Source organism: Electrona antarctica (genome assembly GCF_951216825.1).
Source record: "Electrona antarctica genome assembly, chromosome: 23".
Classification (NCBI taxonomy): domain Eukaryota; kingdom Metazoa; phylum Chordata; class Actinopteri; order Myctophiformes; family Myctophidae; genus Electrona; species Electrona antarctica.
In genome coordinates, this window is record NC_136804.1 from 35,290,010 (window position 1) to 35,316,807 (window position 26,798).

General features: G+C 43.6%; 1 protein-coding gene across 1 annotated transcript in view; it reads right to left on the reverse strand.

The window, feature by feature from the left end:
* Positions 1-12,314: 12,314 nt before the first annotated feature.
* The window catches only part of hgfa (hepatocyte growth factor a), a gene marked incomplete at its 5' end in the record, with an annotated part of 45,682 nt that continues 31,198 nt past the window's right edge, over positions 12,315-26,798 (reverse strand). The window contains 8 exons of the mRNA XM_079494778.1: positions 12,315-13,194; positions 13,468-13,601; positions 14,382-14,488; positions 19,824-19,961; positions 21,690-21,764; positions 22,708-22,816; positions 23,052-23,084; positions 24,949-25,088. Coding sequence (XP_079350904.1) covers positions 13,030-13,194; positions 13,468-13,601; positions 14,382-14,488; positions 19,824-19,961; positions 21,690-21,764; positions 22,708-22,816; positions 23,052-23,084; positions 24,949-25,088 — 901 coding nt within the window. The 3' untranslated portion in view covers positions 12,315-13,029. The remainder of the gene's footprint in view (positions 13,195-13,467; positions 13,602-14,381; positions 14,489-19,823; positions 19,962-21,689; positions 21,765-22,707; positions 22,817-23,051; positions 23,085-24,948; positions 25,089-26,798) is intronic.

The window sequence follows — 26,798 nt, forward strand, 5'->3', positions numbered from 1 at the left end:
ACGCAGCTCTTGAAACAATTGGACCCAGAAGGAATGACTGACAGATTTCCCTTTTCCGCTGGAGGTTTAACCCATTTTGGGCGGGAACCCCTTTTGGTGTTAGCATCATGTTATGCTTTAGCTATTAAAAAATAGCAGATCTACAAGCTCATAGCGCGCCACCGAGTGGCACGCTACGAGCTTGTAGGTCTGCTATTTTTGAAAATCACACCCGTGTGAACGGAGTGGTGCAACTCCCCTCCCTCCTCCCCCCTTCTCTCTCTCTCTCTCATTAGCAGGCAACAGTGCAGCACTATCCCTCTCTCTCTCTGTTTCTGGCACAACAGCGCCCCTACTGGTACTCATCACACATGAGTCACAAACATAGTCACAAACATAGGTTAACGTCACAGACATTGCGTGTGGTTGCACCACTCAAAAATCGAAGAACGACTGACATAGAAACATAGCTTTTCCAGAAAACTGTCAGGATGTAGAAGACATTTTTAGAATCTGATCTCAGGTCAGAATGGGTTAACCGCATACCCTATACAGTATGTCCCTAGTCTTTGGTGAACATTCAGTGAAAACAGCAGGGGCAGATCTACGAGCACCTCAACGCGCTGTGTTGTGGTGGTGCCATGTGATCTTGTAGATCGGCTATTTTCGGCAGAGATTCGATGTGGAAGGGAAATATAGGAGCGGACCAAGTTAAGAGCCCTGGGGGACCCCGGTCAATTAGGGTTGAAGGTCCGATGAGTGATACAAAAGAACCCCCCCCCCCCACACACACACACACACACACACCACCACAAAAGAAATGAGAGAGAGAAAAAAAAAGTGGAGACATGTTCTTATTTTCTGGATCATTGGTTCCAACCGGGGGCGGGGCAGGCAGGCAGGCAGGAGCACGCACGCACGCACGCACGCACGCACGCACGCACGCACGCACGCACGCACGCACGCACGCACGCACGCACGCACGCACGCACGCACGCACACACACACACACACACACACACACACACACACACACACACACACACACACACACACACACACACACACACAAGATTTAAAACATATTGCAAAAATTCCAAAACCATAACCAATAAATGTCTAAAAGAAAGCCGTATCTAATTCGACTAAACAAATATGCCTTTAATTCTGTCTTCAAACTTGTCCTTGTCAATCCAGCCCAACACGCCATACAGCATCTGTGATCCTACAAACTCCACATGTGTGTCCATAATACCATGAAGTAAACTAATAAAGATGTTGTTGTCGTTGATGTTGTTGTTGTTTTGGGGGCGCGCTCAAGGGATTGAGTAGGGGTTGGTATCATTTATTCACCCTATGAAATACTAAAGAGAAATAAACCTTCCAAGGAAGGGACTGCACACCCAGGGAACAGAGACGGACAACTTACTGCATCATCAACTTATTTATTAGCCTGACGCGTTTCACCGTGAGCTTAGATCCACCCCCCCCAGGCATGGTACAAATGATTAAATTAATGTATGGGAGGGGCAGGCAAAGATAAGAGGGTATGCGTGTGACATCATCGTACCTGATAGTTATGCGGGAACGCCCACTGAGTGGCAAAAAACTACTTTCTGGCCTTGCCAGCCCATTCATCCAAACAGAAAAGTCCTGTCTGATTGCATTAAACAATGTTAAACTCACCAACATTGCAGCTGTACGAAAAGCTTGAATTATCCTCTTTCTATCTGTAAAGTTTTTGTTTCATAAAAATCCACCATGGAAACGTTATGAGCTACTTTCTGTCTGCCCTGCATTTGATTATTTTTCTAAGTGTCAGAGTTTGGAAGTGCTTGTTTTCAATAACACAACATTTTGCTGCCTCCTGCATTATGTGACATTTAGAAACAGGTGGTACGCAGGACGGTTGAGTGATTTCCAACGAGCGCTTCCAAACTCCAACACTCCATGCTGCTCAATGTTCTGCCACTCAGTCTAGATGAGGGGGGCGTGTCCTGATGGGAAAATCATGCCTGTGCATAAATGAACAAACAGATAAAATGGAAACTTATTTGATTTTTTTTCCATTAAACAAATAAGTAACAAGTCAACATTTCGATGTTTTAATGCTGCACTATGTAACTTTCCTCTTCTATCCTGGATTTTAACGTAATTTCCAGCTCAAGTGCTGAATCTTTTTTTAATTAAAATGTTCTTTTACCATTGATTGGGCTAATAGAGCCTGCCTGCTTGCTCAGGGGATAAAGTGAATTGTGACCATGAGGTCAACATTTGTGTCAGATCCTGTGTCATCCTGAGACATGACCTTTGACACGATCTAAATGTCTCAATTGAAGAGCGGGAGACCAAATACAACCAACCACCCCATTGTAATTGTGCAAGTTATATTGTAGTATTATCATACTCTAACGTACATATGGGACAAAATTAAATTTTATTCATAAAAAAGTTACATTGTGCAGCTTCAAATAAATCACCCGATCATGAAACGGGAAATGCTCACACAAATTTCTCATATTGCCATAGTAGAATTAAATTTGTTCTCGGAGCTTTGATTTGATTTGTTCTTTTGAAATGAGTTGTGATACGAGTGGAAAAACCTGTCTGATGATAGTCATTTGAGCACAATGGAATGGAGTTGAAGGAAGGCGTTCTGGGCAGCAGAGGGCGCCAAAGGCCTGGAGTTACAACCGTGTCCTTCACTGTTCCTTTATGGGATAGGTAGACATTAGACAAGGAAGGACAGTAAGCAGATACTGGACTTGACTGGCGTCCAGATTTTGGGTCATATCATTATGGGAAAAGCTAAAAATAAATCAATTAATTAAACAACAACAACAACAACAACAACAACAACAACAACAACAACAACAACAATAATAATAATAATAAAAACATAACCAACGGCCTGGGCCGTGGCTCAGCGGTCCAGGCACCTTGGCTGGTAATCCAGTCTGGCAGTGTGCCGCGGGTTCGACTCCCGATCCCAACGGCCTTTACTGCATGTCACTCCCCATTTCCTGTCAGCCTACTGTCTGTCCCTCCATGAAAAAATATAAAATAAAGGCAAAAGCCACAAAAAACTAAAAACATACAACATACTTACAACAGGTGTTCCCAAACCTTTCCATGCGACAGAAGAAAAAAAAACCACCCATATCCTCATACAGTAGGCCTATAGTCTACCTTCTGATTAGCAGATGGCCTCACTCCGCAGTCCCCACTATATAAGACATGGAGTTCCCAAATGTTTCTGTGCCAAGAACCTCCAAATGGCCATAGTATGCCTCTGGCTGCGGCACACGCCTATATGTGTTGCGTTGCGGGTGCGCCCCCCCCCATTTTGAAAACCACTGACATAGGCCAGTGGTTCCCAAACTTTTTCGTGTCAAGGACCCCCAAATCAACATTTATTAGGCCACGGACCCCCCTTTTGAAAGCATATGCCTGCAGTGACCCGATAAGGGAGGATTTTTACCGGCTCTAGCAGTGATTCCGAAACATATTCATTTCATGGACCCCCCAGTTTGACACGCATTATGCTACGGACCCCCCGATTTAATGGCATTTATATCTCTGGTACCCCAATTTATATTGTTAAACCACTGTTAATTTAATGGACCCCCAGTTTCACACGCATTATGCTACGGACCCCCCGATTTAATGGCATTTATATCTCTGGTACCCCAATTTATATTGTTAAACCACTGTTAATTTAACTCTGAGAGTGTACAAATGGAACCAAATGGACCCGTTAGGGTCCATTTGGTTCCATTTGTACACTCTCTGAGTTACAGACCCACAAGGGTCCATTTGGTTCCTAACTATCTCAAGTAACCCCAGGGGTCCCCGGACCCCACTTTGGGAACCTATGACATAGGCTACTCAGTAGTAACAGTGTACTTATCACTTCAATACTTTTCCAGCACCTACTTCTCCATTATCCTATAATGACACGTCCACTGCTCCGTCATTTCTGAACACCCCGGGGGCCACAAACAACTGGGGTCCAGGACAGGTCACGACCATCATCTGCAGCATTCCATTCGTTCTTTTTTTTTCTTATAATTTTTATCCCACGATTTTGTAAACCATTTTTTCACCCCTGTGTCAATTATCTAATGTGATCCTGGGCTCTACACACCCTCCGCCAACCTAGTCCCCATATATGGGGGACATGGGGAGAGCAACGGACTTGAACTCATGCTTCCTTCATGCCTGAGTGTCCAAGTTGCTCCTTTACACCTGACAGGGGGGAGTTTCCCTGGTTGGACGTAGCGCGTGGAAGGAACACGTTATTCCAACCAGTTCCTTTCCCCTCCATCAGGCGCCCCGGCTGGCCAGGGGGAGGTAGTTTAGAGTCCAGGATTACTGCATGTTTTTTGTGGGGGTATCTATCTACCCTAGGGGACACGGGGAGAACATGCAAACTCCACACAGAAAGGCCCTTTCGCCACATTCCATTCGTTTTATAATAAATATATTCATTCTCGTCGAATGAGTATAGATTTATTTGGATCCCAGGCCCAGCTCAGTCACAGGTCAGTCAGTCACAGGTGGAGGACAGTGCGGTTCTGAACCTTTTCAGGGTGCGACCCTCCCATAAAACATATTTGAACTGAGGAACCCCCACCCTGATGAACACTTGGAAAGTAGTAGTTGAGGCATTAGGGCCTCAATCCATACATAGTTTGACTCTGTTCCACAGATAAACATCGTGAAAACACTTTTTTGTATTATTTGAGAATTTTGCCAATGTTTAATTGACCACTTTTTAAAGTATAGTTTGTTGATCACTTTTGATGCAATGTCGTCCTTTTTCTTTTTTCAAGGCCTTTTTTATTAGGCCTTAATAAGTCCTTAAATTGTCACTTCACTGTCATATGGGGACCCCCCTAAAATATTTGGGGACCCCCTCTGCGAGTCCGACCCACAGGTTGAGAACCACTGGTCTTATACACTTGATATGGAGAAGATATCTCTATAGGTTACTAATGGATCGTGGGATATTAGGTCTTTACAATGTTGGTCTTGCTTTCTAATAAAGTGCTGAATGAGTCTCACAATTCCTTTAAAGGCACGTTCCCAAGATCTCTCTTTTTCTTCTTTCCACAGTGCAGTCCAACAGGAAAATCTATAAAACCAGCTTCAAAAAGTCCCCAAACATGACCTGATATCTGGACTGTGTGGAATGATTTTCTTTTAGATTATTTTTTATTTTATTTTTTACGACAGTGAGAGTACAGAGGGATTGAGTTATTTCATATCCCTTTAGCCTATTTTGGGCGGGAACCCCTTTTGGTGTGTTATGCTTTAGCTATTGAAAAATAGCAGATCTACAAGCTACGAGCGCTACGAGCTTGTAGGTCTGCTATTTTTTGATTTTTTTTTTTAAATCGAAGAACGACTGACATAGAAACATAGCTTTTTCAGAAAACTGTCAGGAGGTAGAAGACATTTTTAGAATCTGATCTCGGGTCAAAATGGGTTAGTAGCCTACAGTGATGAAGCCATAAGTCTCTGAGCTCCTTTGTGAACGGGCCATGGAGGGTCAGGACTCAGTAGCAAAGACTTTGGCCAACGACCCGACCGAGAAAGGTGACCATCTACGTGCTTTGCTACTCAGTGGCGGGTCCAACATTTTTGGACCCGCCACCGAGTAGCAAAGCACGTACAGTAGATGCAATTTCCACATGACAAGGGAAGATTCTATTCATCCCTTCTAGTCGTCTGCGGCTGCCAGAATATTATGTGGACGCTGGAAGATGTTTGCCTTTGATTTTCGGCTTCTAATCTAGAGACTGAAGTCTGTCTGGGGGGTTAACTGAAAAGTCAGGCCCCAACGTAAACACGGCCAGGCTTAATGCGATAATGTGACAACACAAATTAATCTTAACATTTGGAGAACTATAGTAATGGTAGAAGTACATCTTATCTATGTTGAGCAACCACACATTGCAGTGCAGCTAAAAGCCTTATCTGGGTCAAAATGCATCTCAGACTATTGCAATATGGTGTTACTTATTTTAGCTACAAATTCATCATACAAAGATCCTCTGGTGGTTTAAAAAATGTTTTATGGAGGGACAGACAGTAGGCTGACAGGAAATGGGGAGAGAGATGGGGGGAAGACAAAGGCCGCAGTAAAGGCCGCAGTGAAGGCCGTCGGGATCGGGAGTCGAACCCGCGGCACACTGCCAGACTGGATTACCAGCCAAGGTGCCTGGACCACTGAGCCATGGCCCAGGCCACCAGTTATATTCTTATGTGATGCATTGAAATCCTGTGGTTTGGGTGATGTTCAAGATAACATACACGGATGAGAGAGAGAGAGAGAGAGAGAGAGAGAGAGAGAGAGAGAGAGAGAAAAAGAAAAAAAAATAGATAAAGTGCCCCTCGGGGCACAGGTCTCCACCAGGGCAGGTCAGGTTGTGGCCTCCTGGTGGTGCTAAAATAGGCCAATGTGAAAAGGGTGCCATTTCCTCTCACGCCTTGGATGGCAATTGGATTTGAGTCATTTTGTTCCAAAATGTGTTTTGCAAAAATGCACCTGTTGGTGGCGCTATAACAGGCCAATGTGAAAAGGGTGGGATATATTCCTCAGCCTAGTAGGAAAGTCCATGAAAGATTTCACGTAAATTCAGCATGCAATTTAATTTGTTCATTTCGTTCATGATTTGAGGCTTTTTTTTCAAAACGGGCCAATCCTGCAAACTTTGAAATATCGGAAAGATCTGTCTTGAACACATGACTATAGAGAGACTGTGTAATGATTTGCTGGATCTTTGGACAGAATCTGGAGGAGTAATATCCAAAAATGTGTTTTACAAAAGTCGGCCTCCTGGTGGTGCTATAATAACAGGCCGTTCTGGAAAATGTGGGGCAGAGGTTCATCGTTGGCATCTAGGGAGTGTCGATGCCAAAATTTGGCATCGACCAGGTTAACGGTGCCGGAGATTAGCTGTACACAGACGGACGGACGGACACACGGACGGAGTGCAAAACATACTCTCTCCCCATGCCTTCGGCCTGGTGGAGACAAAAGAGAGAGAGAGAGAGAGAGAGAGAGAGAGAGACTGACGGAGAGAGAGAATGATTATTTCAAATGTATTAGTTTATTAAAATGCAAATATTATAAAAGGTTACAAAAACAATACATAAGTAACAACCCACTGACACAAAATAGCAGCTATTATAATTCGATCTTTTCAGTATACAGGAATATAAGGGGAAAAAAAGTAATTTACAAAATCACAAATTGAAATTTACATAAGGGTATTTACATCATGACATGAAATTAAATAAACCACGACATGGTTCAGTTCAACATGGTTGAACTGAACTGAGCACATCTGATTGCAGAACTCCTACAGTGACACAAGGACTGTATAAAGAGGACGAGATGCGAAGACCGTACGGGCGACGCCATGTTGCTCCATGGAAGGAAAGAAACATGCGCAATGGGCTATATGCAGCCAACACTTCCGCGTTCAGCTTCCTTGGTCTCAACTGCGCATGTTTCTTTCCTTCCATGGAGCAACATGGCGTCGCCCGTACGGTCTTCACGTCTCGTCCTCTTTAGACAGTCCTTGCAGTGACACAGGAAGTTAATACCTCGTGTCACCTTTTTATATTGTCACTTCCTGCAACCTTTGAGAGATGTATCCTTTTAGATTTACACTCTTTGACATTCTTATGAAGCGATTTGTGCACCACTTTAAAAGAATTGTACCAACATATGTTTACTTACACACATCATTTCTGCGAAGTCATACAGCGTGACTCAGCGTATATTATTTTTGCAACAATCATTCCACATATTTGTGTTTGTTGACAACTTTTCGAAACAATTTGTATTTTAGGAAATGTACTGGAAACTGGAATAGTAGGCCTATAGACGCACGTTGTTGTGAGGTGTCACCAAAAAGACTATTGAAATTAATGTTACACAGTGACCTTAAATCTCACGTTACAATTTGGCAAAGAGTACAAGTCTTAAGACCGTAAGACGTGACGAATAAATGATACAAAAATTGCAGCATTCATACAGTTTGATGCCTTATTTCCCTGTGGTGAAAAAGTCGACCTAATTCCGTATAACAATTGTGTCATTTTATCACTGTGTAACATTTGTGTGTCTGTGTGGATGTACTCCACCTAGCTCTTCAGGACCAAGCCAACAGCAAAGGTTCTCACGTATAGCCAGATGATCAGAAATCTCTGCCTGATGCCACATCTGGTGATTGTCTAAACTCAATCTAGGTGCTAAAACTGTGAAACTATGGAAATCATTCATAATAGCAGCATTGTAGAACCAATGCAAAAAACTGTGGAGCGGCCCCTCATATTGGGATGATATCAAGATTGGTTTTCAAAGTAGTGGTCGTAGGTTTTGTTAGAGTCGGTTGCCTTGTCTCCACCGCTCACACCCAGTAGGCAGAGATATCTGACCGTCTGGCTATGCGAGACTAATATTAACGAGTGAGAATGAGGTGTTGAATTCTGAAGAGCATTTCTAAGTTGTCCCACAGAGTAATATCCATGTTTTACACGCTCAGTTATAATAATGAGGGTTTTACTGTGTATGTCTGTCAATGATTTAGTATTAGCAAGGGCTTAATTCTGTTGTTTTGTCGTTGTTTTTGTAAGCTCCAAATGCGCATTCCAGGTTTGCTTCGGTCTAGGGTTAACCACTTTCAACCTGTTGTCCACAAGCATGAACCAAAATCAAACGATTTGCAAATGTTTTCAGACATTTCTTTTGCAAAGAAAGGACTCCCTTGGAAACGAGTTGCTGCAACTCAAGGGACTATATCCTTCAGGGAAATTTCTAAAATGTAAGCTCTCAAGGCATAGTGATGTGATGCTTTGAGAGCTTGTATATGTGCTATTTATGAATGGGGCTTAAGTGAATAATGTGAGCCTAAATAAGTAACTTACTACTGCTATACTTGTCATTTCAATATGGCCTCCGACATCCGAATGGACAAATCCGAATTTGGTGTGGAAATGTAAACAAACAAAAAAAAGTCTAAATAGTGGAAATCTATTGTAGTGTCTACTGTTGACGTTGGTGAGACAATGGTGCGATGTTGATGACTGCAACGACGGCAGCAACATCGACTCCGACCGACGACAGCTTGTTCAGGATATTGGCAACAATCTGTCTGTCTACTGACTTCAATAATTAAAGTTTGTAAACTGAGCAATAAAAAGAGTGTTACATCGAAAATACAACGGTTTTCCGGGCGACTTGTCCAAACTTTTTGGGGCGATTTTGCCGAGGATTTTAGGGCGACTTCGCCGACCTTTGGGGCGACCGTACCGGACGGTAGGGGCGACAGTTCTTCACGGTTGGGGCGAGATGGAAAAGGGGCGACCATACCTGTTACCGTGTCTGGGAGGCACTGTACTGTACTGTACTGTATGTCCCTGCATATTATTTGGCATTCTCTCCTTGTATTGATATTTATTTATTTTTAGGAAGATTTAAGTCTTTATTTAACGGAGATAGTGAGAGGCAGGAAATGGCGAGAGAGAGAGAGCTCAGAGAGAGAGAATGACACTGCAGGAAACGAACCAGGGATTCTGTGATCAGGGTATCTTGCGCCCATAACGTGTATGCCCGTAAGTATCTGCCTGTTCTGCTTGTAAACATCACATTTGCTGGGGGTAGGGCTGAATAAAGGTGTGTTTTTGTTGGTTGTGCAGCCTAATTTGTGAGGTGCAGGAGTCAGGACCCGGGGAAGCAGTGGGGGTAAATAGCATTTCTACGACATACGGTTCAACTTTGCACTTTCTGGTGCTTTCGGAGGTGTGCACTCTATAGAGGGACCTCAACATGCGATTCCAATTTGGGGTTGAATGGATCTTGCGTTCATAATATATGGAGGGTTTCTTTGTAAGAAGTAGGCCCCTCACACTCTTTTTGGAAGCAAAAAACTGTATGGAATATCAAAAAGCTGTTTGAACACTCATTGTCACATGCCTCCCGAGATTATGTGTACCTACTTTGGTGTAATGTCACTACAACAGTGACATTTTAATTGTGGTTTGGACTTCACCCACGTTAAGACCTTTCCTGATTTTGGAACTGAGATTATGGCTCGTTCTACATGATCATTTCAATAGGCATATTAATGTGCATGTAAACGCACCTCCAAGCTAAATGTGGCATTTGAGTGTGTCTATACCAGTGGTTCTCAAAGTGGGATCCAGGGAAACCCCATGGGGTCCTTGAAGGTGTTCGGGGGCCATCCCCAGCATAATAACAGGTTCATTTAGCATCAAAAGTCAAGCTCACGTGATGCGTTGTGAGCTTGTAGATCTGTTATGTTTGCAAAAGTGAGTCGCCCCATGGGGCGACTGGCCGACCCATGGCATTTCCAGGCATGAAAAACGTGCATTTTGGCATTTTGGCATTTCCAGGCATGACCCATGGGGCGACTGGCCGACCCATGGGGCGACTGGCCGACCCATGGGACGACCAGCCGACCCATGGGGCGACCAGCCGACCCATGAGCCGACCGGCCGACCCATGGGGCGACTGGCCGACCCATGGGACGACCGGCCGACCCATGGGGCGACCGGCCGACCCATGGGGCGACTGGCCGACCCATGGGGCGACTGGCCGACCCATGGGACGACCGGCCGACCCATGGGGCGACCGGCCGACCCATGGGGCGACTGGCCGACCCATGGGGCGACTGGCCGACCCATGGGACGACCGGCCGACCCATGGGGCGACCGGCCGACCCATGAGCCGACCGGCCGACCCATGAGCCGACCGGCCGACCCATGGGGCGACTGGCCGACCCGGTCGGCCGGTAAATTCACCTCGCTCCTTCTGGAGGGATGGAGGTCCCTGGACTTTCAAATGGGGGTCTGTCACTAAATACATATCCATTGGGGTTCCTTGACATAAAAACGTTTGAGAACCACTGGCTCGATATGTCAGTTAAAGCTGCCCGGCGTGACTGAATGCTGGAGGTCGTGTTGAAATGACAAGTGCAATCGAGGTCACATGTAAAACAAAAACAAGAGAGGAAATCACTGACGCCATCAAAGTGAACAAAAAAATAAATATTCCTAATACTTACAAACTATAAATCGTTTAAATATAAAAAAAAATGACCAGAAGCACCAGTAAAACTCTGGGTTGTTTCTAAAAGTTAGCCAAAACTCTTCCAGATCTATAAGACCTATAAAATATTACATGCGTGCCAGAAACATACTCGATAAATTCTGCAGTTATGTACAAGAGTTGCTTTGCACGAAACCTAAAACATGTCTTACTGACCACAAGCAGCCCGCCAGGGGCTATAGTTCTCTCCAAAGTGGAGACCAAACCACCATGTCATATTTGACATGGATCTCTTCTCATGCTAAAACTGTTAGCACAAGCTCTGGTACAGTTACAGAACCCCTTGTTACCTCCCCAACCCCCCCACCCAATTTATACTTGGGATAAAAATAGCTCTCCAAGCTCACAATTTGCCGCACCGCGACACGTTTTGAGCTTGTGGAGGTGCTATTTGCGGTGTATAAACTATGGAAAAGTGGTTCAGCTAGAGTACTGCTATAGCTGAACCACTCCATGTTTACCGTCACTGCAGCAGTTTGGCTAATAGGGCAGCAATATTAGCCACGTTGGGTTATCTGGAGTATGCTACATTTCTAACATTAACAACCCATTTTGGGGCGGGAACCCCTTTTGGTGTTAGCATTATGTTATGCTTTAGCTATTGAAAAATAGCAGATCTACAAGCTCATAGCGCGCCACCGAGTGGCGCGCTACGAGCTTGTAGGTCTGCTATTTTTGAAAAATCGAAAGAACGACTGACATAGAAACATTAGCCTGGGCACCATTTCATTTAGGTATATGATCCTGTCGGGAGCGGATGATAGTCGACAGGCAGGAACAACAGGCGGCAACTTCCTTTTCCCTCAAACCGATTTTTCTCAATAAAAGCTACAGGCTACGAGAGCTTTTATTGTTTGAGGGAAAGGGAAGTTGCCGCCTGTTGTTCCTGCCTGTCGCCTACAAAACAATACTACAACATGACGTAACGATATCATCCGCTCCCGACAGGATCATACGGTCTTTTGAAACAGAGACCAGGCTTTCCTCCGAGGTGGTGGAAAGCCTGGTGAGGCGAGGTTATAGAAACATAGCTTTTTCAGAAAACTGTCAGGATGTAGAAGACATTTTTAGAATCTGGGGTTAAAGGTCCTTGTTGACGGTGAAAAAAAACGCTGGAAAAAAATCCGAAAAACGCAGCAGTGAGTGATCACCTTTACTCCAAATTTGTGATGATGTTCAACAAAAAGAAAAAGAATATATGTTTTACTCCAAATGCCTTTACCGTATTGGTGTTTGTTTATCAACTAAACAAACTACATCACCAAGGGACTATTCAAATCTCTTTGTATCCACAAAAATAATTGTGGGAGGTAAAGATTTAACAGCCGACGTCGTGACACGTAAAGATCATCACACAAATGAGCCTCACGCACGTCTTTCAGCCACCGAACACAGTCTCTTGTGGCTCTCTGTCCATATTCAAGTATTTCCAGGAGACTTATTGTCTTTTCTTTTTTTTCCTGCATGGCTTCAGAGTTTCTGTATACCGTTTGGCCCAAATAAGGTATGCATTGTTCATGTGCCATAAGACCTATGTTGAAAAAGAAAAAGTTATGAATATCCTGAATTTCTTTGGGTTTGCATAGACAGTGAAACTTTGGGACATTCTGTTGATCCAATCGTAGCGTGTCGTCGATCACGCTATGTTCCTCCTCCAGACCCTAATTCCTATCTTCTCTGTCAGGTGATATGTTCATGCCGCTAAATCCCAGAAAGGCCATATTCCATAAAGTCAGTTTCCTTATACTTATATCTCCCAGTGGCCTTCTTAATGCATCGAGGTTTGGACAGATCTAGGAATTTTCTGGCATGGGTCCACCACGTCCTCTTGCACGGCTACGGGGTTCAGACGGTCCTGTGCTGGACTTAATAGTTTTCACACTATCACACCAGCGACACCTCCCCTAACTGGGGTACAGTCTGAAGACTTTGTAAATCCACTGAGAGTAGAACGCCACGTTGACAAAGAGAGCGGGCTGCGACGAAGCACATTTGGTCCTTTGGATGCTGACACCGATGATGACTTTTCGCTCATGCTCCTGGCAAACCAGCGGCCCACCGTTGTCTTTCTGGAAGGGGACAGTAAACCGCACATACATCACAGGGATTTGGTACCATAGAGCACGACTTTGTACTGAATTTGTCTGTTTCGCTGCCAAGGCCCCTAATTAAAAACATCTACCAACTTTTTGGCTGTCAATAAAATGAGCGAAAATTTACATATTACAGGAAAAAAGAATACCAACATCTGCAAATGATCTGGCATAACTCCTATATATGCACTTATGTGTATGTTTGCATCGCATGCCCTCTTGAGAGAACGGAGGAATGGATGGTCTTACGTCGCACACGCCCTCGCCCCTCTTGCCACCGGCACACACTCTGCTGTCCCCCGCAGCCCCTTTGAGTTTAGAACAGATGTCGTTGTTGACCATGGGCATCGTCACCACCTTCAGAGACTCGTCATGTCCCGTATCTAAAACGACAAGAGAAAAAGAAACATTAAGTGAGAAGCTAGTTCCAGTGTTGTCTGAACTGATATATGGAAGCCATATTCATATATATTAGATTAGAAATATAATCACACGTGGATCTAGTTGGGATCGACATGAAACCGACGTGGCTCCCATATATTTCAAAAAAAGTATTTATACAAAAGTTTGGTGGTGATCGGTTCAGCAGTTTGTGAGATTGGCTTCATGTGCGCGCGTGCACACACACACACACACACACACACACACACACACACACACACACACACACACACACACACACACACACACACACACACACACACACACACACACACACACACACACACACACACACACACACACACACACGCGCGCGCGCACACACACACACACGCGCGCACACGCCCATGCCGTAATGAAAAACATTAAAAAAAAGTCTTACATTACTTTGAGAAAGGGGGGGGGGGGAGTTTCTTATATAGTTTCTTATTATAATGACTTTAATGTTATTCCCATTACATTGCACTGCGTGAAAAGAGGAGTTAACGGGCAATTACGGTAACTGTATTTTCCCCGTAAACTTCAAGTTTAGTGGGCATATACATGTAATATATGGTAATATACATGTGTGATGGTACAATTCGGGAGTTTACGGGAGTTTGTTGGAAAGTTTAACGGGAGTTTCCTGTAATTATACACATCCGTATTCCAAGCTTTTTGCGCAGTGTTGGTGGAAATAGGTTATGTGATAACAGGGCATAAGGGTGAAGAATAGGCCATACTTTTGGTCTCCCCCCAGCCGTACATGGTGCAGTTGGTTCCTTCAGGGATGCTGCACTCTTTCACTGGCAGGTGGATGTTGGAAGCACCTTCAGACACTGGAGCAGGTCTGTGGTAATGCAGGCAGAACATTGATTGATTGATTGATTTATTAACATTTTGCAGAATTACAGTATATTTCAAGTACAACTCAATACAAAAACTGTTAACAGTGAGTGGACGACACCATAAAGCATTACACTTGATTACAATAGGGCCCACCATTTTCAATTCATCAAAACATTTAGAGACTTAGAGATTTAGAGAATATACACAACTATATACTGTAGTCAAAAATAAATCATCATAGGAGGTAAAAAGGGAAAATAAACATATACAGTGAGGGGAAACAGGGGTGGGGGGGATTCAGATTTTATGGGGGCCAGTTTGGAATTGCAGCCGTCCATAGGTGCCCTTTGAGAGCAGTTTTGAAGGAGTCAAGGGATTTGCATGTCTTAATGACTGTTGGTAGGGCGTTCCACATTTTGGTGGCATAGGAGCGAAATGATAGTACCGAAACAGTAAAACAGGACAGAATGGATGGATGAATAAATGAATGAATGAATGAATGAATGAATGAATGGATGGATGGATGGACGGACGGACGGACGGACGGACGAATTAATGAATGAATGGACGGACGGACGGACGGATGAATGAATGAATGAATGAATGAATGAATGAATGAAAGAAAGTGCTCATTGGAGCACATTTCTCCACCAGGTCAGGTAGGTTATTGTGGCCTGGTGGTGTTATAATAGGCCAATGTGAATAGGGTGGCATTTCTCCTTATGCATTTCACGGTAGTCCGACGCTGCATGCGTTCATGATTTGAGGCATTTTGTTCACATTCTTTCAAAAACCGAATTGCTGGTGGTGGCGCTATAACAGGCCAATGTGTAACATGCAAAAAATTCACGGAAATCACACACTGCGTTCATGAATTGTGAAGAAAACAAAACAAAACGGACCAATCCTGCAAACTTTATATGCCAATGTTGGCCAATTAGGATGGAATATGAAAAATCAGACGTCGCTCTTGATCATGACTATAGATAGCATGTGTACCGATGTGCATGATTGTGGAACAGAATCTGAAAGATAAATATCTAACCCATTTTGGGCGGGAACCCCTTTTGGTGTTAGCATTATGTTATGCTTTAGCTATTTAAAAATAGCAGATCTACAAGCTCATAGCGCGCCACCGAGTGGCGCGCTACGAGCTTGTAGGTCTGCTATTTTTGAAAAAACGAAGAACGACTGACATAGAAACATAGCATTTTCAGAATCTGATCTGGGTTAAAACAAATATTTTACAATAGTCTACCTCCTGGTGGCGCTATAAAAGGCAGATGTGAAAAATGCAGAGCAGAGCCTATTCCTTGGTCTCTAGGGACTCCAGGTCGCAGATTGGTGCAGTTATAGGTAAAGAACATGAGGCTGGTTTGAAAATGTTCAAGTGGCATTTATTCCTCTGCCTAGTGGGCATTTCATTTATTCCTCTGCCTAGTGGGCATTTCATTTATTCCTCTGCCTAGTGGGCATTTCATTTATTCCTCTGCCTAGTGGGCATTTCATTTATTCCTCTGCCTAGTGGGCATTTCATTTATTCCTCTGCCTAGTGGGCATTTCATTTATTCCTCTGCCTAGTGGGCATTTCATTTATTCCTCTGCCTAGTGGGCATTTCATTTATTCCTCTGCCTAGTGGGCATTTCATTTATTCCTCTGCCTAGTGGGCATTTCATTTATTCCTCTGCCTAGTGGGCATTTCATTTATTCCTCTGCCTAGTGGGCATTTCATTTATTCCTCTGCCTAGTGGGCATTTCATTTATTCCTCTGCCTAGTGGGCATTTCATTTATTCCTCTGCCTAGTGGGCATTTCATTTATTCCTCTGCCTAGTGGGCATTTCATTTATTCCTCTGCCTAGTGGGCATTTCATTTATTCCTCTGCCTAGTGGGCATTTAATTTATTCCTCTGCCTAGTGGGCATTTCATTTATTCCTCTGCCTAGTGGGCATTTCATTTATTCCTCTGCCTAGTGGGCATTTCATTTATTCCTCTGCCTAGTGGGCATTTCATTTATTCCTCTGCCTAGTGGGCATTTCATTTATTCCTCTGCCTAGTGGGCATTTCATTTATTCCTCTGCCTAGTGGGCATTTCATTTATTCCTCTGCCTAGTGGGCATTTCATTTATTCCTCTGCCTAGTGGGCATTTCATTTATTCCTCTGCCTAGTGGGCATTTCATTTATTCCTCTGCCTAGTGGGCATTTCATTTATTCCTCTGCCTAGTGGGCATTTCATTTATTCCTCTGCCTAGTGGGCATTTCATTTATTCCTCTGCCTAGTGGGCATTTCATTTATTCCTCTGCCTAGTGGGCATTTCATTTATTCCTCTGCCTAGTGGGCATTTCATTTATTCCTCTGCCTAGTGGGCATTTCATTTATTCCTCTGCCTAGTGGGCATTTCATTTATTCCTCTGCCTAGTGGGCATTTCATTTATTCCTCTGCCTAGTGGGCATTTCATTTATTCCTCTGCCTAGTGGGCATTTCATTTATTCCTCTGCCTAGTGGGCATTTCATTTATTCCACTGCCTAGTGGGCATTTCATTTATTCCTCTGCCTAGTGGGCATTTCATTTATTCCTCTGCCTAGTGGGCATTTCATTTATTCCTCTGCCTAGTGGGCATTTCATTTATTCCCCTGCCTAGTGGGCATTTCATTTATTCCCCTGCCTAGTGGGCATTTCATTTATTCCTCTGCCTAGTGGGCATTTCATTTATTCCCCTGCCTAGTGGGCATTTCATTTATTCCCCTGCCTAGTGGGCATTTCATTTATTCCTCTGCCTAGTGGGCATTTCATTTATTCCACTGCCTAGTGGGCATTTCATTTATTCCTCTGCCTAGTGGGCATTTCATTTATTCCTCTGCCTAGTGGGCATTTCATTTATTCCTCTGCCTAGTGGGCATTTCATTTATTCCTCTGCCTAGTGGGCATTTCATTTATTCCTCTGCCTAGTGGGCATTTCATTTATTCCTCTGCCTAGTGGGAATTTCATTTATTCCTCTGCCTAGTGGGCATTTCATTTATTCCTCTGCCTAGTGGGCATTTCATTTATTCCTCTGCCTAGTGGGCATTTCATTTATTCCTCTGCCTAGTGGGCATTTCATTTATTCCTCTGCCTAGTGGGCATTTCATTTATTCCTCTGCCTAGTGGGCATTTAATTTATTCCTCTGCCTAGTGGGCATTTCATTTATTCCTCTGCCTAGTGGGCATTTCATTTATTCCTCTGCCTAGTGGGCATTTCATTTATTCCTCTGCCTAGTGGGCATTTCATTTATTCCTCTGCCTAGTGGGCATTTCATTTATTCCTCTGCCTAGTGGGCATTTCATTTATTCCTCTGCCTAGTGGGCATTTCATTTATTCCTCTGCCTAGTGGGCATTTCATTTATTCCTCTGCCTAGTGGGCATTTCATTTATTCCTCTGCCTAGTGGGCATTTCATTTATTCCTCTGCCTAGTGGGCATTTCATTTATTCCTCTGCCTAGTGGGCATTTCATTTATTCCTCTGCCTAGTGGGCATTTCATTTATTCCACTGCCTAGTGGGCATTTCATTTATTCCTCTGCCTAGTGGGCATTTCATTTATTCCTCTGCCTAGTGGGCATTTCATTTATTCCTCTGCCTAGTGGGCATTTCATTTATTCCACTGCCTAGTGGGCATTTCATTTATTCCTCTGCCTAGTGGGCATTTCATTTATTCCTCTGCCTAGTGGGCATTTCATTTATTCCACTGCCTAGTGGGCATTTCATTTATTCCTCTGCCTAGTGGGCATTTCATTTATTCCTCTGCCTAGTGGGCATTTCATTTATTCCACTGCCTAGTGGGCATTTCATTTATTCCTCTGCCTAGTGGGCATTTCATTTATTCCTCTGCCTAGTGGGCATTTCATTTATTCCTCTGCCTAGTGGGCATTTCATTTATTCCTCTGCCTAGTGGGCATTTCATTTATTCCTCTGCCTAGTGGGCATTTCATTTATTCCTCTGCCTAGTGGGCATTTAATTTATTCCTCTGCCTAGTGGGCATTTCATTTATTCCTCTGCCTAGTGGGCATTTCATTTATTCCTCTGCCTAGTGGGCATTTTACGGAAACTGTACACTGCGTTCATGATTTGAGGCATTTTGTTCAAAAAGGACCAATCCTGCATACTTAGCCAATTAGGATGGAATATGAATAAATCGGACAGATCCGTCTTGATCACATGACTATAGAGATTCTGTGTACTGATTTGTGTGATGTTTGGACAAAAATCTGTGTGATTTAATAGTATCTACAAAAACATTATCATTTTGCAAAAAAATATATGTTAATGACGTTTAGAAGCTTTAGAACACTTTCCTGGGGGTCTTTATGTGTGTAATATGTGGTTTTAGATATTTTAGATTGTAGCAGTGAGCCCAGTGTCTCTGATGTCATGGACACTGGGCTCACTTCCTTCCTGTACTACAATTCCCATAATGCTTTGGTGCACTGCTCCTCCTTGTGGATAGGGGAGGTCTGTCTTGTAGTCCAGGAAGTAAGTGAGCCCAGTGTCCATGACATCAGAGACAGCTGGGCTCACTGCTACAATCTAAAATATATAAAACCACATAATACACACATAAAGACCCCCAGGAAAGTGTTCTAAAGCTCCTAAACGTCATTAACATATATATTTTTAGCAAAAAGGGTGAAGTGTCCCTTTAACCACTTGAACCCCAGCATCCTTATTGTCCAAACCTTCACTGAAAATAGCCGATCGACAAGCTCACAACACGACCCGTTGTGACCCGTTGTGAGCTTGTCGATCTGCTATTTTCCGCTAAAGCTTTCCCCACAATAATACAAAACAGGAACTAGTATAGAGCCCTGAGGGACTCCAGTCAACCATATAGGGTTTAAGTGGTTAATCTAAAACAGTTCATGCTTTCATACCATGACAATCAAACTAGCATCGTCCTTGGTAAGCACACACCAAAAGCATTTTAGTCCAGGATTTCTGAGGAATCGTGAGGAAATCTCTTGTCTTAACCAATTACAACCATATATACTGTACTTCCCCAGGTCCCCCAGGGCCCTCCATAGTTGATCCGCTCCTTTTTCCCCCTCTAAAGAAAGATCTCTTGGGGCAAAAATAGCTGCTCCACAAGCTCACAACTGAGCCTGATCTGCTATATTCATCCAAACGTCCACCCCGGGAATACGGACGCTTTTAGATTACATTAAGAGCGCGCGTCTCTAAAACTAGCATGAGACTCTTGCAAAGGAATATCAGATTGATTTGATTTTAGCTCAGATAATCACACTCGGCACCGCAATTATGAAATCATAAATATCAGAGGAAGGCAGTTTACTTACTTTGCCAGTTTAAGCAAAACCAGATTGGATCCCTCTGGACCGCAGATGAGGCGAGAGACGCGCAGCCTTGGGTGGAGCGAGGACTCGTTGAGGTGACGGAGGCCCACCTGCACACTGTAATCCTTCAGATCTGGAACGCTGCCCAGCAAAAATGAGACATCTTCATTTTTAGTATTAATTAATCATACCATAGGTGTGGAATTGACAAGTTGCTTTGTTTATTGCATGTTCTTAGTAGAGCGCAAAGCGGTTAAAATGACAAATGGCATTAAAACTGATTTACCCGAACAATAAGACTCGTCATCGGCTTTGAATTAGCGAAAACATGTTCACAGGAAACATACTTTTTTTTTGGCAGAGGTATGCTGTTGTGAATTTCATATCCAACAGAATTAAATATTACAAGTGGTTTTGTTTGGTTCGTTGGAACAATCAATGCTTTTGGCAAACGTTGGGAAAACACAAAAATTACGAGGCCCACCCTGCAGAAAGCACTGTAAGAAAGTCATTTCATGCAAGGTCTGCACAAAGGCATACGAGAGGCCCGGTGCAGAGACTACTATATATAGGCCTGCTGGACAAAGTCCAATTTCTGTCAATACTGCCTTCCCTCACTTGAGGTTTCTGTCCTAGACACAGCTTCTGCCAGGGGGCACCAGATATAGATAATTTAATTACATAATATAAATACATTTAATTTAATTAAAATTAATTTCACGATTACTGTGCCAGACACCTCTCTATTTTGGGCATGTCATTACTGTCAAAATGTCAGTTTAAAGATTTTCCAAAATACATAAATAGCCGAACTACAGGCTCTTTACTACAAGCACCAGAAGTCAAAAGCCCGACGTCTCAACATTCTACAGAGGAAAGTGTCCCTGTAAAGCGTCAGAACTGGCTGTTGGTTTATTTTCACAACACATACAATACTCCTTTCACCAGACTCTGAGCACACAGCTGACCCCAACAGCATTGATACTGCTAGCACACTTTTGAGAGAGAAACGTGATCATATAGTGTCGTTTCTAAACAATGCTATATTGCAGATAGAGTATATTATTAAGAAACGTTCACTGCTACAGAAATGTGGAGTCTGGAGGCTTCCAAGTGAGGTGTTCCAATTTCCATCTATCTCTCACCCACTACTACAATAAAGAGGATATAGTATGCACTCCCAAATGGATAAGAAAACACCAACCAGTCCTAAACTTTATCAGCTCAAGACCCTAAAACAGAAATTTGGTTTCTCTCCAGGAACCCAAACGTACAAAAATACAACCGTGTCCATGATGTAATTTACCCCATGTTTGGGAAACACTTTACCAAGTAGAGGAAAACGCGAGGACAGAGTAAATGATACAGGTGAATGACAATGGGACCAGTGTGAAGGATGCTGAGTTCAACAAAATTCACAATCTGTTTCTAAAATGATATTTGCTCATGGTTTCAGAGGTGTGATTTGCTCCATAGAAGCAGACACATGGCCGAAGCATGCCATATCCTCCAGGATTAGTGATAAGAATTTAATAATAAAAGTGTTGTACTTTTCAACTCAACTGTATTTGTAATTATGCAATATGTGTCTCCTGTATTATCCCATTTAAGGCGGGAACCCCTTTTGGTGTTTTAAACATTATGTTATAATTTAGCTATTGAAAAATAGCAGATCTACAAGCTCGTAGCGCGCCACCGAGTGGCGCGCTACGAGCTTGTAGGTCTGCTATTTTTGAAAAATCGTGAAAATATTTATTTCAGAAAACTGGAGGATTTAGAAGATTTTTTTAAATTTTTGAGGTCAGGCCTATATGTTATATTATGTTATAACTGAGCAAATGCGATTGAATGAATGAATGAATGAATTACCAGGAGGTGAAGCACTGTTGATCTGTCAACACCCAATTCTCTCTGATCAATGAGCCGCCACACAAATGAGTATTCCTGGGAAAAAATAATATGATATATTCAATTAATCACATCAGTGCGTGTCACCTCCATACATGATGCTCATCTGTTGAGCAAACCACTAATGCCTACATTATGCTCCATTGCGTGATGGATGGCGTCACGTGCCGAAAATAGACCTAGAGAGTTTGTAGGTCGGCTATTTTTTGGAGTTGTTGTTCCGATACCAATATCAGTATCGGAAAAGCTGCCGATACTACTGGCCTAAATTGCTGTTATCGGTAGATATTCCCCATCTTCTATGCCATTCCGATGCCACATAATTTATGATGATATTTTGATTGCTTCAGTTGATGTTGTACAAGTGTTTTATCTCTTACTGTATTATTTATATTCTAATTATACTAACTTGTAGCTGCACATTAACAATTATTAATGGAAATTTTGTTTATTTCTAGATCAGTGGTTCTCAAACATTTTAATTTCGAGGACCCCAATAACTCTGGGAGTGTACAAATGGAACCTTAACCCATTTTGGACTGAGGTCGATTAAAAAAAGGCTTCTAAATGTTTCTATGTCAGTCGTGCTTAACCTTTTTCATGTCAAGGACCCCCAGAATTATCTCTATTGGGCCACGGACCCCCATCTCAAAATATGTAGTTCTAGGGACCCCCCCAGAAGCAAATATTTTAGTTAAAAATGTTCGCTCTGAAATATATATGATTTGCGCCACATTTTAACGATTTTTCGAAAATAGTTAATGTGTAACCCCCTCAGGGAACCCAGATGGTCCCTGGATCCCACTTTGAGAACCACTGTCCTAGATTTTCTTAAATTACACACTGGCATCGGATCAGTACTTGACATCGGTCAGGAAAAAAATGGCATTGGTACATCTCTACTATTTTTAGCACACACTGCCACCGTGCAACGGTGATGAATGAATGTGACACATAAAAGAGTGTAAAACATACTTACTCTCTCTGGATGCTCACCACCCAGCTACCATCTGAGCCGTGAACTTCATGCCCGCCGACAATCCTGGTGTTTATGTGCACAAAGCATGATATCTTGGTCGTGGTCGGAGCTAAAAAGAAGTAGACATTGTGTAGCGTGGGTCAGATATCTATCGCAAAGTGCACGTTTTATAATTCCAAAGAAAAAAGCCAATTCAAAAATGAAAACATCCAACGTTCTGTCACATAAAATGAGAACAGGCATGTCATGTGAGAAAAAACAGATGGTAAACAAAGATGGGAGATATGGTTGATTAAGGTCAGGTTGATGAAGGTTGATGAGGGACGTGATAAGAGGACACTTACTCCTTGGTTGTGGAGCCACTGTTGGAGATTCACCTGATAAAAGAAACACAGTAAAGCAGAGCTCAACATTAAGACCAGATCCAACAGCGACAGGACATCATTCACTTGACAGACAAAACATTGACATACAAAGCCTGCAACCTCAATTGAAAACGACACCATTTCATCCCCTTAAAACATATCTTGCATCTGCATCGTTGTTGGAGGCTATATCGTTCGGTTGGACCACAGCAAATAAAATTTGCTCGAAACCCCAAGAACTTTACGGAGGACATGTTTCGCATTATGGGGAAATTATTGCACAGCCACTCGAAAGAAACCTCTTCGACGCGGGCCCGATTGAAACCAGAAAAAGAAAATGTTGGGTCAACAACAAAACAATCATCTTCACTGTATGGATACTCAAATAAAAGGCGGGCGGATGAGGCCGACATCTGCTTGGCGTTAGAGCGTGGTGCACTCTGAGCCAATCGGACAAAACCACGACTAACACATTACATAAGCCACCGGCAAAGCTGCAAAAAAAAATGTCAGTGAGCGCTCAGTGTTCTCCTGTCAGTCGTGTCTCTCTCGGTGCGCTGAAATGGGGCGGTCACGGTCAACGAAGGACGCCATAAGCAGAACCAGTCATCGCATGATTGACTGAAGCCATGGCAACGTCGTGGTACAACACGCCGATACATACATCACTCATCTCTTCTGAGCGTCTGCTGAAAGTCTTCAAAAGAAATTGGTAGCAACTTTACTCTACACACTGTGTGCATACATTACAGAGTACAGACACCAACTTGACTCTAAACACTGTGTGCATACATTACAGAGTACAGACACCAACTTGACTCTACACAACGTGTGCATACATTACACCAGTTACATCCCCATGGTGAGGAAGGCCTGTGAGATGCATTGGAGGGGAGTAAAGTTCTAAGTACGGTATATTTACCCGAGTACTGTACTTAAGTACAGTTTTGGGGTACTTTTACTTTAATTACATTTTTGGTGCTTTACATCTCAGTGGCAAATATTGTACGTTTTACTCCATTACTAATGTTTACAGCTGATGACAGCACAATGCCACATCTGAACCTCTGCCTCACATTTTTCACATGGGCCTGTTATAGTGCCACCAAGAGCTTTCTGCACCTGGCAGTTATGACTGAGTCATTTCTTGTTTCCCCTCTACACCAGAATAGGGGCGCATCAGTTTCAAGGGGTTAAGTAGGCCTACTTCTTCCAGCTCAATCCATCACTACTTAGATTAGATGCATCAAAAGGAATGGCGAGCTATTCCCTGACGTGTGTCGTAATCTGTCGGGTAGAAACCTCATCGTTATGGTACAGTACACTGATGACAAGTACGCTGACAGACACAAACACCAAAACAACGGTTAGGGTTAGGGTTAACCCTAACGGACAGGGTTAGGGTTAACCCTAACGGACAGGGTTAGGGTTAGGGTTAACCCTAACGGACAGGGTTAGGGTTAACCCTAACAGACAGGGTTAGGGTTAACCCTAACGGACAGGGTTAGGGTTAGGGTTAACCCTAACGGACAGGGTTAGGGTTAGGGTTAACCCTAACGGACAGGGTTAGGGTTAGGGTTAACCCTAACGGACAGGGTTAGGGTTAACCCTAACGTACAGGGTTAGGGTTAACCCTAACGGACAGGGTTAAGGTTAGGGTTAACCCTAACGGACAGGGTTAGGGTTAACACTAACAGACAGGGTTAGGGTTAACCCTAACGGACAGGGTTAGGGTTATCACTAACAGACAGGGTTAGGGTTAACCCTAACGGACAGGGTTAAGGTTAGGGTTAACCCTAACGGACAGGGTTAGGGTTAACCCTAACGGACAGGGTTAGGGTTAACCCTAACAGACAGGGTTAGGTCAGCCACTCACAATGCTTCAGTCTGCAGTAGTCCCAAGCCAAGCGGCTGTCTGGATTGGTGTAACACCACGGGCCGTGTTTGTCCCGGTCGGGGTTTCGACAGTAGTTCTTCTCCAGCCCTACATGGGACATCGCAGAGTGAGAATCCTCACTGAAAAACACATAAATACACATTCTCATAATCCATCCGCTCTCACGGTGGGTCAGGATCGAGGGCCGACACGGGGGCCAGAGTTCTGTGAAATTGGTACACTGTCTTACACACTCACGCACGTACGTATACGCATGCACGGATCGCTCAAACATACCTAGCGATCAAACGATCCACCTATACTATGGATCAGGTTTTTTTTGGGTGATGTACAAGATACATTTTTAAACATATGCAGTAGTAATATATGACAGACAGACAGACAGACAGACAGACAGACTGGGTGTCCATGAAATTAACATGTTTCGGAATCACTGCTAGAGCCGTAAAACCCTCCCTTATCGGGGTCACTGGCATATGTTTTCAAATGGGGGGTCCGTGGCCTAATAAATGTTGATTTGGGGGTCCTTGACAGGAAAAAGTTTGGGAACCACTGCTCTACAGATAGATATACAGATATCATGTAATGAGCTGTACATGGAAAGTCTGACTGCATCTTTCCTAGAGGGCCATGAATCCTCTGCCTTCAGTACAGAGAGGCTGTAGAAGGAAAATGAATCCTCTGCCTTCAGTACAGACTCAGGCTGTAGAAGGAAAATGAATCCTCTGCCTTCAGTAACAGAGAGGCTGTAAGAAGGAAAATGAATCCTCTGCCTTCAGTACAGAGAGGCTGTAGAAGGAAAATGAATCCGCTGCCTTCAGTACAGAGAGGCTGTAGAAGGAAAATGAATCCTCTGCCTTCAGTACAGAGAGGCTGTAGAAGGAAAATGAATCCTCTGCCTTCAGTACAGAGAGGCTGTAGAAGGAAAATGAATCCTCTGCCTTCAGTACAGAGAGGCTGTAGAAGGAAAATGAATCCTCTGCCTTCAGTACAGAGAGGCTGTAGAAGGAAAATGAATCCTCTGCCTTCAGTACAGAGAGGCTGTAGAAGGAAAATGAATCCTCTGCCTTCAGTACAGAGAGGCTGTAGAAGGAAAATGAATCCTCTGCCTTCAGTACAGAGAGGCTGTAGAAGGAAAATGAATCCTCTGCCTTCAGTACAGAGAGGCTGTAGAAGGAAAATGAATCCTCTGCCTTCAGTACAGAGAGGCTGTAGAAGGAAAATGAATCCTCTGCCTTCAGTACAGAGAGGCTGTAGAAGGAAAATGAATCCTCTGCCTTCAGTACAGAGAGGCTGTAGAAGGAAAATGAATCCTCTGCCTTCAGTACAGAGAGGCTGTAGAAGGAAAATGAATCCTCTGCCTTCAGTACAGAGAGGCTGTAGAAGGAAAATGAATCCTCTGCCTTCAGTACAGAGAGGCTGTAGAAGGAAAATGAATCCTCTGCCTTCAGTACAGAGAGGCTGTAGAAGGAAAATGAATCCTCTGCCTTCAGTACAGAGAGGCTGTAGAAGGAAAATGCAGAGTTTAGTGAAGAGCGCTCTTGGGAGTATGAAAGTATGCTCCAGCATTCACCAGGACTCAGAGCAACAGGAGCCTTGCTCTCCATGGAACTGTTATGTAGTGCCTTCACCAGGACTCAGAGCAACAGGAGCCTGGCTCTCCATGGAACTGTTATGTAGTGCATTCACCAGGACTCAGAGCAACAGGAGCCTTGCTCTCCATGGAACTGTTATGTAGTGCATTCACCAGGACTCAGAGCAACAGGAGCCTTGCTCTCCATGGAACTGTTATGTAGTGCCTTCACCAGGACTCAGAGCAACAGGAGCCT